The sequence below is a fragment of the Motacilla alba genome, chromosome 2 (genome assembly GCF_015832195.1).
Source record: "Motacilla alba alba isolate MOTALB_02 chromosome 2, Motacilla_alba_V1.0_pri, whole genome shotgun sequence".
In the NCBI taxonomy this organism is placed as follows: domain Eukaryota; kingdom Metazoa; phylum Chordata; class Aves; order Passeriformes; family Motacillidae; genus Motacilla; species Motacilla alba.
This window is the reverse complement of record NC_052017.1, coordinates 85,693,265-85,708,185: the sequence shown is the minus strand read 5'-3', so window position 1 is coordinate 85,708,185 and position 14,921 is coordinate 85,693,265. Positions and strand designations below refer to the sequence as shown.

At 41.6% G+C, this 14,921-nt stretch overlaps 1 protein-coding gene and 1 long non-coding RNA gene across 7 annotated transcripts in view; one reads left to right on the top strand and one right to left on the bottom strand.

The window, feature by feature from the left end:
• The window catches only part of LOC119697415, a 101,341-nt gene extending 95,532 nt beyond the window's left edge, over window positions 1-5,809 (bottom strand). For 5 of the 6 annotated variants that reach the window (XR_005255841.1, XR_005255842.1, XR_005255839.1 and 2 more), the window contains exon 1: window positions 5,402-5,809. This is a non-coding gene — a long non-coding RNA (uncharacterized LOC119697415). The remainder of the gene's footprint in view (window positions 1-5,401) is intronic. The other variant, XR_005255844.1, reaches the window with a different exon arrangement.
• Window positions 5,810-8,294: 2,485 nt separating this feature from the next.
• On the top strand, window positions 8,295-14,179 carry C2H18orf21 (chromosome 2 C18orf21 homolog). Its single transcript, XM_038126846.1, has 5 exons — window positions 8,295-8,460; window positions 8,543-8,565; window positions 9,316-9,515; window positions 12,465-12,673; window positions 13,071-14,179. The coding sequence occupies exons 1-5, from the start codon at window positions 8,387-8,389 to the stop codon at window positions 13,222-13,224; spliced, it is 660 nt and encodes a 219-aa protein (XP_037982774.1). The 5' UTR covers window positions 8,295-8,386; the 3' UTR covers window positions 13,225-14,179.
• The last annotated feature ends 742 nt before the right edge of the window (window positions 14,180-14,921 follow it).

The following is a 14,921-nucleotide window of genomic DNA, read 5'->3' as shown; positions in this document are numbered from 1 at the left end:
GGAAACTACTCCTCAGTGCTGACTTCCCAGTGTTGGCCACCTGACATATTCAAATAGAGATATAAATAGCACAGCATTATAAAAATTAACAACAGCACCAGAGGTCTGTGTGAGGATCAGACCTCAAAACCTGACACTGCGGAAGAGATGCTGCATTGGAGCTATTCAGGCAGAAGGCTCTGCATTTGGAGAGGGAAGAAGAGCTTGCCAATTGGCATTCCAGCAGTTAGTTGCTGGCCAAGATTTTCAAGGTTGAACTTTATACCCGTAGCTTCACAAAGGTCACACTTAGCAAACTGTTGGGGCTTAACAGAGCAAGGATGCATTTGGCTCTTATTCCAAGGGCCTTTCCTTGATATTAATATTGATGACAGTGGAACAAACATCTCAATAGCTGCACAGAAAGGCCAATGCACAAATGTGCTATACTCAACATATGGAAGAAGTCTGAAGCCATTCAAACCACTTAATGAGAAAGCTGTGGATATCAACAGCAGAAGGAAAAATCAAAAATGGGAGGAAGAAGCCTATATCCTACCAAGTCAATTTATATTGTTTGAGAGGAAAGTGCACGGCAATGTTAGCTATGCTGAGGGTTTTCAAAAGTTGCATTTATTTTTGGTTTTATTTCAAAAATGGTGTTTCAATGAATATGCATCATGCTGGGTTTGTGGCACTGGTAGTGTGTTGATCACCATGGTACCTGAGCACTCAAGCCAATGATTAACCAGCGGAGCAAATGAAACAGAAGCTGAGAGCCAAAATGCACTGTGACAAGCTCTTCACAGACCTTATGTATGCCACAGCATCTCTGTCTAGAATTCCTTCAGGCTTTCCACTGTCTTCCTTGCTCTTAGAACAACCAGATCTTTTTTTCTAAACAGTGCTAAGGGATACAGAGATCTCAGACTGGCTCAAGAGAAAGGAGGAGATAAAAAAACCCCAACAAACAAACAAAAAAAAAAACCCAATACATAAATATTTTCATCAGGAAAACATTGCTTAAGCACACAGTAAGGAAAAAAAAATTTCATTTCCATGAATTGATTATGAATTGACAAACTTTGTTATGTCTGCCCAGCTATCAACCTAGTCTTTAAAATTACTGTCCTGAAGAAGGAAAACAAGTCTTTGCTCACTAGGGAAACGACCTTTCAAGGAACTGATGCAGACTATACTTGGACATCACTGTTAGCTTTATCTAATAATAATGAAAAGAATAGATAAAACATATGGATGTGTGCCTTCTTGAAAAAGACCTGAGATTGCATCAGCCCCTCTCCACACTCCAAATAAGCAACAAGTTAACACAACACTGATGATGTTTGTTTAACATATGTGCATACAACTACTGTGAGCTTTTTATGGCTTGGGATGCTTAAGCAGAGGCCTCTGGATTTTAGAAAAATAAATCTCCTGCTGAATTATCTACCCTTTGCTGTTTTGTTTTCTGCACGAAGTCTCTGAGGGGCACAGGAAAGCCGAGGGCCTTGCATGCAGGCCAACTTGACAAAGGTTAAATCCTTTCACTGCTGCGGAATTGTGCAGCTATAATACAACCCTCATTGAAGAAGTTTCCTGTTTTCCATCACTAATCAAGGCACTGATACTGCATTCTAATTAAATTGATACCACGTGAAGATTTTCCTCTTTACTGTAGCTGCTTCACACTTAGGAGGTAGTTACATCCAGTTTATCCTTTAAAGGAGGAGTAGGTTTTGGGGACAGGCCCCATTACCAGCAATGAAAACCCAAGTGCTCACTTCCTAGTGCAGTTACAATATGTTGTGCCTCAGCAGCAGCAGCAGCAGTTTTGAAGCAGATACGAAGCGCTGCACCATCCACCTATATTTGACTGTGAAACTCTGGATTAAAGCTCACTCTAAGCATCAGCCTGATTCTGTTACCTCTCCTGTGCCTAAATCATATCCATCACTGTCATCTCTAAAGATTCAGATCCTCTGTGCACTTCATCAGGCATTATAATCGAAGCTAATGAAAGACATGTTTGTTTAGCTGTTGTAAATGGCTTTGAAGATCTTGGTTTCAGCCAGGGTGATGAATTAAGGATGTCAGCTGGGCAAACAGTATAATTTGGAATGAATTTAGCTAAAATGGATTACTGAGAAAGCAATATGGATTTTTAAAATTAATATTATTTCACATACTTTAGCAGTAAATACTTCACTCCTTCTTACCATCTGAGTCACCAGGCACAGACCTGGAAGAATCAGCGATGACACCAGCTTTCAAACACAAGACCAACTTAGGATACTATAAACAGGTGTGAAAAGTCACTTTTTGACTGCAGCAGGGAGTACAGCCCTCAAACAATTTATCCCTCAGCTGACTGCATTTCTACCTAATAGCAATTCTGCAAAGCAGCCTGAGCACGGTAATTAAAGCATTTTATGACAAAACTCAGAAACCAACAACTGCAAAGAGCTATTCCATAACACCATTATTTATTAGAAGTACGTGGCTTTTATTTTCCCTGGTGCATTTCCAAATGAATAAAAATAATAACTTAAGGGGAAAGAAAATTGTCTTTAAATAGTGGTGGGGTTTTTTTTCCTCTCACAGGTAATTTGGAGTCAGGAGGAATCTAAAATAACAGCATGATTGTTGAAAATTACAGAGTAAGGTTGGAAACCTCTAGATGTCATCTAGTCCGGTCTCATGCCCAAACTAGTGCCACCCTAGAACAAATCATTCAGACTTAGAAGGGAAAGGAAATAATTTAAAGCAAAAAAAAAAAAAAAAAAAAAAGGAAAAAATTAAGTCTTCCTCTACCCCCTTTTGAACCAGAAGGAAAAAAAAAAAAAAAGCAAGGAAATATTTTCTTGAAACGTGTAGTTCTTCTGTGTCGTTTGTAAGTATGACCAACCTGGAAAATAGATTAAAGCTGCCACCTTTGGTTGACCTAGTTCCCTTTCTGCCTTGATGCAGGGAACATTTAGCACAACATGTGGCAAACTCCGACTCAGTTGCGAGCACTGCCCTACCACACTGCTGGCCAGAAAAGGCTGGGAACGCTGCATGTTCAGCTCCAGTGACAGGGAAAGCGCTCCGTATCATTCATTAGCAGTCTGCTCCAAGTTAATTAAGGAGTGGAGCTGACAGCTGCTGAAGCAGGTTCCACCCCATCTTCCCCTGAGAAAGCAAGGCCTCCAGGGCAGGGCCTGGACTACACAGCAAAGAAGAATAGGGTGGGGGAACCTTGCAAGATCTCAGTGAAACCCAGATGACTCATCAGAAAGTAAAACGTTTCTATTTTGGCAAGAGGCTGAAATAGCAGCCCTGGGTTGTGCTGCAGCACAGCAATAAATGATCCTAAGTGCCCGGGACAAACTCCTGTGCACACTGATATTCCTAACAGCAGGGGCTATTTCACATCTCATTAAGCAAAGGGGTTTACATGACAATTAACACATTAATTAGCAGTATCTTTTTCACAGGTAAAACTTCGGCTTGAGATTTCAACATTTTTAGACAACTGCTCTGTGAGCGAAATTAAGGAATAGTTTATTATGACTCAAGGTAACAAGGACTTACAGGCAGAATTGGCACAGGAGTAAATGTTTGTCTGTATACTGAAGGACACTGCAACCTGGCAATGGCCTTTCCTATAACCTCCATGGAAGGAGGGCCTCCTTGTACAATCTGCATCCTGCCACTGAAAGCCCAGCCCTTGGCATGGGCAAGGTGCCAGGCTGGCCACTTCATGAGCTGACCATAAACAAGCCTAATGTACCACAAAGTCACACAGGGACAAAGCAAGGCCTGGATTTCCAGGAGCAGTAGCTCCCACTCCTCAGCCCCAGCTGCTGACCTGTGTGGCTCCCCACTACAAAAATCCCTTTGACTGGATGTGTAGAGACATAACACCACACAGCAACCCTGCTAATTTCACTGAAAATAGGTATCAGTTGTAAGGGAATGTTTACTGCCCTACAGCTTCACATTCTAGACACAGAGTTAATAATTTCTACCAGAGACCACTTTAAAGAACAGTTGGCACTATTAAGCTGCATGAATATTTCTCTCTGAGGTTTTTGTTCAATACCATCTTTAATTTCTATTATATTTGGAGATAATGGATTTACAAGTATAGAAGAAGATGTAGAGTACTGGAAATTGAATGAAAGGCAGAAAAAATTGTAAACCGGAACTTGTAGCTTTCAAGATCAGATGGATTCTGATAGTCATTGGGTCCATTCCCTATCAAATGGATGTTGCCAACCCACAGGATATAGTGGCACGCTTTGTATACGTTATCTTTCACCTCCCTCAGGTACAAACTGTAAGGAAGCTGTGTTCTAAACAATGCATAAACTAACAAAAAACACACTAATCTTTTACATGTTTTTGGCACTCAATGCATAGATAAATCACTGTGTCATAACCTCACCTATGATACCACTTACAAAATAAATCCAAGCTCAGGAGGAACACCAGATAACTTGTCCTTTAATTTTCTTTTAAAAGCTGATGGTTTGTTTCAGAATATGATTTATTTATTTTATCAGCCTGCCTTGTTTCAAATGGGTAGTCTGACTGACCTCCAGATACCCTTGCATTTGCTCTGTGATATCCCCAGAATGTCAATGCTTTGATTCTTCATCTTTCATTTCCTAACATTTCTTATTGGTCACTTCTGGTAGTGGTGGCAGTTGAAGTGGAAGTTTATCTTCTGATAATCTGTACTGCTTTAATGGTTCCCAGCATCCTGAGGATATTTTCCAAGTGTAATGGTGACACCAGCTGAGATCTTGGCAATAGAAAAGTGTTTCACATGTTTATTTCCCAACTTAGTCTCCTGTGGTTTTTTCTGCTTTCCCAACCCCCTGCCACCCCCTTGATTTCTATGCCTTAACACCTTTTGTTATTACTGTGTTCTTAGTTATCACTTCTCAATATCTTTCTGATTAAAAAGCCTTTGAGAAACCTGAGGGTATTCCCACTGTGCATCCAAAAATCTCTTAATAAATTTCTCCAAACCTGCAAATCATATTTGTCTAAAACCTGAGCAAAAATCCCCTCTAAAAGGAACAACAACAGTCACATCTTTTTTATACATTTCTCTGTAAACTAGAGTCTAGGAACTAAGCACATAAACCCTGTAAAACGATGAGCACGTTTCAAACAGTTCTAATACAAAATATGACACATAAACCAGGTCACTGTTTTTAGCATGTCTCCAAAATAACATATGCTTGAAAATGCTTATCCTTGTAGCATCACTATCCTCTTTTTTCCGTGAGAAAATGAATCATGCAGAAGCATGCCTGAAAAAGCAAAATTCTCATATAATTTCTATCACTCAGTGTGTTCATGACTTTTATACAGCTGACTGAACATTTATTATCTCACATGAAAGAGAAGCTGTGAGTTTGCTCACCTTTGTCACCTGCAGGATCTTTGAAATGCCTCCTCTTCTGTTTCTTCCAAAGAGTATGTTTCCGCATCTTCCAGTCCATTCCCGGGTCCACTGAACATGCAGACATCAGTAAGTTCTGGCTAAGTTATCCTACGTAACTCTGAAGAAAAAAGGACAGACTTGCAGATGCTGCAGAAAGAAGGTCTTCTCTACTCTCTTTGAAAATTTTGTTTTCTTGGTGGTCTGTCACAGTCAGGTCTCCGGTAGTAAACTGAACAACCTATCCTCCTGGCTCTTCTTTTCTTCTTTTTCTTTTCTGTAAACACATAATCAGGGCTTCAAATCCTTTAGGCATCACAAACTGTATTTCTCTATTGCCCTCTACTGACTGCTGCCTCACGCCGCCTTCCCGGAGAAGCGGCGAGCAACAGATACGCGGTACGCGCTCCCCGCCGCCCTCCCCCGGATCGATAATGATACACGATGACCAAAAGTCAACACAAATCATTCTATTTTTTCCTTTGTTACAAAACACCAGGCAAGATTTACAGCCTGTTGGCCAGCCGTGGTGGCTACAAAACAACAGAAGCGGGAAGCAGTTTGTAACACGGCTCTGCTAACGTGGGCTTTTTTTTTTTTTTTTTTTTTGGTGAACAAAAGCCAGGAAAAAGTAGAGACAAATGTGTTCTGCCTTGAAATGCGGATGAATTCATCCCACTGATGCCATAAATACTGTGCCGGGGATCTGAGGGTTGTCTGGTTTTAAGGGTTTGGTGCTGCCAGCATTGGATGCACAGAAATACTGCCTTTTGATGGGAGTTCTGCAGGAAGGAGCTGGTAGAGAGCCATGAATTTGAGGCCATGGTTTTTGGCCATTTCCCCTTTGTCTCTAGAGCTTTGTTTAGCACATTCAGCACCACACCTGATATGGGAAAACCTCATGTGATGGGACCCGGGATGAAGCACATCACCCTGTGTGTGGATGGCACTGGGAGTGGCTGTCTGCCCTGCTTTTTGGACAAAGATGATCTATAATGCAAAGAGAATCCAGCAAACTAAGAAAAAAAAAAAAAAAGGGATGGCCCAGAGTTGTCTCAGGAGCAGGAGAAAAAAAGTGTACAAGCATTTCAGGCAGACTGGAAGACACTGAGGGAGAAAAAGGCAGGGATACAAAGAGTGTAAAAGTGAAGGTGGAGGGGGGAGGAGGGTGAATATAAATGAATCCTTTGCATTGTGTTAGTCACTGCTTAATAAGTACAGCACATGCTGGTTAATCAGGCTGCTCAGGCACTTGTTCTCACAAGAAAAAGTTAATCCACGGTGCTGGTGCAGATGCTCTGGCCCACCTGCACCACTCCAGGGGCAGGGAGGAGTCAGGTCCCAGCTGCAGGCAAAAGAAGAAATCCCTAGCATATTTCCCTTTATCTAGGCAGCAGCTGGGAAAGCACTATCTTGCCTCACCATTCTTCCTCCACAACCAATTTCCCTAGGGAACAAACGTGTTTAAAAAATTATAGACACAGACCGACTCCTCAAAAAACTGTTGGAATTATTTTTGCTAACTTGTGTTCAAAAAGTACTTTCATTTTCCCTCGCCAGGATAATAAATGGGAATATATCATTTGCCAAAAAATATGTTGACTGATGGACACTGGTTGCACTTTGAATGGATATTACATGACATCTCTGCTCTTCCACTCAGAAAAGGTAGGAGTTCGCTCAAAAATTAGGGCCAGCAACAAGGCAACAAAAATGCAACATTGAAAGGTTGATTGAAAAAATTAGTTTCATTAAAATAATAGAGTGAACAGAGGCCCTAATTGTAGCTATTATCAACATTTCATTAACATGTCCAGATTTATTGACTGTGCAGTAAAGCTGTCTTAAAGGAAGCCTTGAAATTTCTTTTTCCCTTTGCTTTTTCTATTTTTAAAGCCCTTGGCTACTCCATGTCAGAAAATAAGAAATAATTATATTTATTCAAATTCCTTGACAGACTATAGAAGCCTGCTCAGCTGAATACCTCTCCTAAATGAACACCATTACCAATAGATCAAAGGATAAAAATGTCTAGCAAATGAGCAGGGCTGAGGGAATTAATAAAACACACATCAAACGGTGAAAAGCTGGGGGTTTGGTTTTGGGGTTTTTTGGGGGGGTTGCAGGGGAGTTTTTTTTGGGAAGGTTTGTGGTTTTGATAGGGTTTTTTGTTGTTTTTTTGTTGGTTTATTGGGTTTTTTTTTTTTGTTTGTTTGTTTGGGGTTTTTTTTGGGAGCACATTTGCAGAGTGATAAAGTCAAGTCTGCAGTCACCAAAATCCACGGAAAAGACACCTCCAATAGAGAGCGTGACAGATGAAGTTCAGCACAGCTGAGCATCAGGTGGATTTCTGGAGCTGCTGCTGCAGATCTTTCACCGGACAAGCCCTCACAGAGAAATGTGTGGGGTTTGGAGTTTGGTTGGGTTGTTTTTTTTTTTTTTTTTTTTTTATTGTTACGGCTTGAAGGGACCTCTGGAAATCATCCAGTCCAGCCTCTGTGCCAAGGCAGGGTCCCCGGGAGCAGGTGACACAGGAATGCATCCAGGTAGGATTGGAATGTCTCCAGAGGAGATTCCACGACCTGAGCCAGCCTAAGCGCTCTGCCGCCCTCAACCTAAAGCACCTCTTCCTCACCTTTTATTCCCTGAGGTAAAACTTTCCTACCGGAAAAACTTTTCACACGGCCGGGGACACAGGCGGCTCCCTGAGCCGGGTGTCGCGCTCCGAGCGGGCGAGGGGCGGCCCCGGCTCCCCCGGCCCCTCTGCCCGCGCTGGCCAGCCCCGGGCCCGCAGGCGGAGCCCGCTGCCCTGCAGCGCCGGCCCCGGCCCTGCCCCTCGCCCGGGGCCCGCCCCAGCCCGGTACCCTGGCGCTGCGGCCGCGGTGCCGCCGGGGCTCGGCCGAGCGCTGCACATCGCTCGCCTTCCCTTCCCTTCCCATTCTTCCGGTGGGGCGGGAGCTCGGCGCCATGGGGCGGCGGCGGCTGCTGGCGGCGGCGGAGCAGCTGGCGGGGACCTGCCCGGGACAGGCGCGATTCCTGCTGTAAGGAACCGCGGCGGGGTTGGGAAGGGCGGTGCGAGAGCCCGGCGGTCGCGCCCTGACGCTTTCCCTCTCTCCCGCGCAGGTGGATGCTCCGCAACTCCCGAGGCGAGTGAGGGGCCCCGGGCGCAGGCGGTGGAGCCGGGGCCGGAGGAGGGGGCTCCGGAGCCGGGCGCCCCCTGAGCCCGCCGCGCTCCGGCGGAGGCTCGTGCCGTGGGAGAGCAGCGCTGCGGGAGGACGGGAGCGTGGGAATGAATGCCGGCTCGCCCTTTCCCTCCCTTTGCCCCTTGCCCCTGCGCTGCCCCCGCAGGGCCGTGTCTCGGGGCTGCCAGCAGCGGTGGCGAGCTCGCCAGGAAGCAGGGCCAGGTGTCCCTCGGGGCTTTAGGGAGAGGCGCCCGAGTCCAGCTCCGGCAGCAGGAGATAATGGCAGATGCCAGGAGCGAGTCTCTTGTTGGATCTGAAATTTATCTCAGAGCGTTCCTTCGTTCTAGCCTGAGATCGTGTCGCCTTCTCTCACTTGAAATGGGCAAAGAGCTTTACAAGGCCTTGGTGTCCCTAATCTGGTAGAAGATTGTGCCTACATGGCAGAATTGTGAGCCTCCTTCGCTAAAGATCTTTGGGAAGGAATATGCATTTTTTCAAGAAAATCTACAGTTACATATGGTGTAAACTTGTGCCATGCATTAACTTAGTCTGAATTGTGCTCAGCACATTCTGGTGCTCAGCTTCCTCTTGTGTTCTAGTGCTACCTTAAACACAAAAACATATACCTAGGTAATGTTAAAACTGAAACACACCATTTTAAAGTTTGCTTATAAAATGTATTTATTTCATCCTTTTGCCTTTATTTATCTGTAGGTAATGAACGTGGATTAGAAAGGATATGTCCTTACTGCTTCCAGTTCCTTGTTCCTGACAGCTACCGAGTGCGCCTCAAACCAAAGATGAAAGTGACTCCACAGATAGAGAAGGTTCTTAAACGAGAGGCAAAGAATCATAAGCTTAACATGAAACAGACAAAGCTTTTGAGAAAGTACAGGGAGTCAAGAAGCATTCTGGTAAGCACAGTTATTTGGAACTGACATGTACATGATATTTCCCTAAATGTCATGTACCTATTTCAGTGGCAAAAAAAAAGAAGATAGAGAAATCTTTCTCTTAGAAGAGAAGCCCACACATTTCTTTTTCATGAGCATAAGACTCTTCCTTTCTTTTTGGAATAACTTCTCTGCATAAATGCCATTTTAAAAATCTACCTTCCACAATAAATAGATCATGAACACAAGACCAGTAAGCTTTACTGTCAAGAAAATACCTTGTGATCCCACATGTTAGGGAAGCTACACAAACATCTCATGTACTGCCTTTGTTTCAGTTTATCACTTTTTGAGCACATACGTTTTGACACAAGCTTTACTTCATGTATTTCACTAGCCTCTCATGGCTACATCACATTACTATTGCCATCTGTATTAATAGAGTTTTTTACATACGTCTGGATATTACCATTTATAGAAACTTTTAAAACTAAACTACAGAGGTAATTTCAACAAGTTGATGTTTTTCTTGAGGCCTCAGTTATTTTTCCTAAAAGTACTCAGGAATGTGACATTTAATTACTTTTGGAAGAATAATAGTAAACATTTAATCTAGTGTTGCCAAGGTATGTACTGCTTTTAAAACAGGTTATGTGAAAGGTTCTTGTAATAAATGAGACAGCACCCTATTGTGCCCAGCAGTTGCTGGCACACTTGGAATTTTCTTGGCTAAGAGTCTTGTGGTTACAGGAGTAAATTTTGTGAAACCAAGAATTATTAAAGAGTCAATTAAAAATTTTAAACTGAAGAATAAATCACCAAGGTTTTTGGCTGTCAGAGCAAAATAAGATGCTTCATAAAGGCACTCTCCCCAGATTGTAGATCAAAGTTGAGTTTCAGAAAGGACATCTGAAAAGGTTCTTCGCCCAGAGGGTGGTTGGGCACTGAAACAGGCTCCACAGGAAGGGGTCACAGCACCAAGGCTGACAGGAGTTCAAGAAGCACTGGCACGGCACTCTCAGTCAGGCACATGCTGGGATTCCTGGCATGTCCTCTGCTGGGCCAGGAGCTGAAATTTGATGATGCATGTGGGTCCCTTCCAACTCAAGATGTTCTGTGATTCTTCAAGCTGACATGTTTGCTTTATTTTTCTGGTATCATGAATGTTGAGGGTACATTAAGAACTGTCCCTTTAAGCAACTGATGAACAGAGCAGTGTCCTGTGAAATGATGATGGGCTCTTAGACTTATTGTGTAGCTGGAGAGTGTTTGTTAGGGACACACTGTGCATTCATATGAGTAGTTTAAAATTCAGTTTAAATAGGTCCAGTTTAAACTCTGGGTAATATTTTGATCTTGGTATGTAATTACAGTCTGCTGTACTTGTGTTTTGTTCAGTTTAAATTTGTCCTGTGGATTATGATTTAAGTGTTTCTTGTCTTAAGTCTTTAAAAATGCTGTCAGCAACTGGCAGCTTTCAAAATTAGCAATGTAGATCCCTGTAATCTAATACCTGAGACTTGTGCAAATGAAAATTCCAGTGTGGTTGGAAATTAATGCGAGCAGTAATGTGACAGGTTGAACCTCTGAGAACTTTCTTAGCAAGTAGAACTTGATTTTAGATTGCTTCTGGCATAAAAAGGCATATAACATAGGGACTGTTTCAAGGCTTTAAAAATTTTTGGAGTTAACTGCTGATCCATTTCAGGGAATGGAAATTAGCTGTGAAGTGCTATGATTAATCCAGTAATTCCTGCATTGTAAAGTGGTCACCTCTATTTATATTCCACGCAGTGCTAAGTCACCATGAAATGCTGAGTTTGTTTCCCACCTGAATTTCATTTAGAAGAAGTAAAAATACGTCAATACCTCGGCACTAAAATAGTTAATGCTATTTCTTTTTTTTTTTTTAGTTTGTTAGGCTGACAAAATATAATGTCTAGAGGAAGTCAAAACACTTAACTAAAAATGTTTCATTTCAGCATGTCTAAATGTAATTTTAAATAAACTATATGAGTTTACACACTTCGAAATGAAGAATGATTTGGTGTAGATGTTTTCAAAACTGCTTAGACATTTTTGTGACAGTCTTTTGAGTGTTATTTTTAACCAGATGTGTCACATACCTGTTTTTCTGTCAGTCTAATTGGTGCCTCAGAAAGCTGTCTGGCTGTATTACTTTCATATCTCTTAGTATGAGTAGTTGCCATGGCAGTAAGGAATATCAGGAATGCCTGACAGCCTCTGACTGGGTGATGTGATCAGTTCTGATGCACCTCTCAGCCTGATGTGCTGCTGAAGTTCCCTGCAGCCTAGAGGTGCACAGAGAGAAGAGAAAGTGCCCTTTGTTTAGAACATCCTCCTTGTTGTACTAAGTACTTTTGCCGTAATACAAAGCCTTGTCTTTGTTCCCGAGACTTGATGTTTTTAGTAAAATGGATGAGAGGGTTTGAGAGTTTAGTAGTTTAAATATTTTATTCCAAGATTCCCTGAAGAGGGTGCAGTATAACTTCATTGGGGGTAGAATATGCTAATGACTTCCGATGACACAGAATGTCACATTTTTTAGCCAAATTCCCAATGTATAGAAGTACTCCAGTATACTCAGTGTATCTTGTACACTGAAAATATGTTTTGCCCAGTTCAAGTGCTGTCTTGTCAGGGTTGTTCTCTGTATATCACTGTACAGTATTACATTCAGCACTATCAGTCCCCTGAAATTAGTTTGTAGGGAATTGGAGTAATTTCTAGATAAACCCAAAGGATGTATTTAGCTTAAAAAGCCTGAATTAAAATATGAGTTACAAAGTGTATCTTTGTACTTTTTAGTATCTCATGTTTCACTTAAGCAAATATTTAATTTGTGTCACAGTATTTGGAGAACAGTTTGAATAATTCTTTTAATGACTTCATAACATAAAGGTGGAAAGACTGAAAGACAACTTGATACTTCCTTTCTTCTCTCCATAGCTGGTTACTTGCAAATCTTGCAACAAAACAACAAGATACTATGGTAAAAGCAGGGATTTTCTGGCAGCCCAAACACAAAATTGTGGCACTCCAGGTATCAAATCTAGCCTGAAGACGCCAGATGTAAAAATTCAGTCCGCAAAGAAAATGACACCTATAAGCTGCAGTAGGTTGGGATCTAAGGGGAACACTCCCTCATCACTTTCCAGGTATCTCTTTCTTTCCTATTTGAAGCAGCCCTTTGCCAAGTAGAGTGTATTAAATCTTGTTGATTTTAGATCAGTCATTTAATGAAGTTTAAATTGATAACATAGTGTTTGGTACAGTTGAGGAGATCAATTTTAACTTTCCAACCTTTAAAATCAAAGATCCTCATGAAAAGCCACTCTGTGCAAAGAATACCTAGTTACATTTGTGTCTTAAATGCAAAATGTCTGTCCTAAAATTTGCATGACAAAGTAACACTTCTGACTGCGCACTTGCACATAAAAATACACTATTTCTCTTGGATATTTTTCACTCAAATTATATATGCGTATTTTCACAGTTACTTTATGTTAATTCTGATTTCTCCCCTTTAAGACATTTGAATCTTTTGTTTTTCAGGACACGTGAATCTGGACAGACAACAACCAACTCTGCTTCCAAGACTCCCCGAAATTCCAAATTTCACTTTTCTAAGCTAAAGCGGATGCTTGACCTAGAAGAAAAAGAGAAAAAACAGAAGGCAGATTTCAAAACCTTCTTGACTTTACTTTAGTTATATATTATTTCAAAGTAATAAAGATTACAGCAATAAATATTGCTCCAGTTTTAGTAAATCAGCAAAGTGATTCCTTTAAAACTCAAGCTAACTTCCTGTACCTTGTGGAAGCATAGACCATGTTTTTTTAGAAGGAAGGTCTGTTTCTAAGGGGAATGATGGTCTGCCAGAGGGAGATGTAAAGACAGCCAGTTTAATATGCTTGGGAATCTTGAGCATGTTTTGCAGGTTCTGATGCCCCAAGAATTAAAAGCCAGGATTTATCCTTTGAGGAAGCTGATGATGGCCCCATCAGGACCATTTAATTGTCAACATTAACGATTTTCAGTTTATGGTTGGCACAGAGATGAGAGAGGAAAGTATAAAGTCACTGTTCAGGACTGAGGTTATAGCCTGTCCTGCATACAGTCTGCAGTGAAAGTTCTGCACGTGGTGCTTCACATTCCCCCCTGAAAAACAGAGCCAATTAGTTAAAAGCATTTACTTTCTTGCATGTAAAGGTCTGTATTTTCCTTTTCTTTTGCTAGTGTAATGAATAGTTTAAGTGCCTTCAGACTTAGTGAACACTGCTTAAGAAATAGGACCAGCAAATAACTTGGTGGACTGGGAAGCAGTCCAGGGCAGAGGAGAAGAGTTTGTAAACTGTACTTAAGAGTCTCAGAGATTGGCACGTAACCTTTTTTATATCTCCTGTACACTTGCATAATAACTGAAGGATTCACTGCTCATTGTCTCTTATGTACATGTAGGATAAAATGAACTGCCACTCTAATCAAAATACAAACCTTGGAGTGTTGCCTTTTCCAGTCTAAAACTTGGTATTAATTGACCTCTTGCTGTACTTACAATCCAGTCCTCTGGGAAAAATACTTCATTTTGTTGATGGAAAATGTTCATTGCACAGAAGTATTTGAAAATACAAATTTTGCAATAAATTTTCTTATTAAAAGTACACACATTAGGTACTGCTATGTTTCCCATGAGGCCAATGTGAGACCAGCCTGCTGTGTTTTAAGGAGCCCCAATGTTAATATGTTTGTCAGATCAAAGTGTGTTTCCTCGTCCCTGTTTACAGTGCTTCTTACACAACGTCTTGCGGTCTCAAGAGTGCATTCTTTTTGGATAAAACTACAGAGAAGGGATAAAAGACATGAAGGGGGAGCACAACCAGTGTGCAGAGAAAGCTAATGGGTGGTCTATCCACAGGATCACAGGAGAGCTTGTCTAAACTATGCATTTCCAAAAATGTTTTGTGGGTGGTACCGAGCTACAGCAGCACACTATTTGTTAACAGAGATGGAACCTTGTCATGCTCCAAACATCTTTTTTTCTTTGGAATTACCAGAGTTGTCAGGTATGTCTAGATGTGTGATTAAAAGGGATTGTTACTGTGAGCTATTAGACTTTATTCTGGGAATAAAGGGAAAGAAGTCATTCAGTACGTGCCTTTTCTTGTTTTACAAGTGTGCTTCAAAATGCTAGGTAGAAATAATCTCCAGTGCTTTTATATTACTCCGAAGCCTTTACCAGAGTGTTTTTTCTGTTATCTGGACTTTCACAGAATTGGTGTATTGAAAGACAGACACACACATGTATAAACATATCTCTATACATAATATATATAGGCATATACATACCCACACAGAGGCTTACATGCAAACACACTACACATGTACATGCAAGTCAGGCACTCT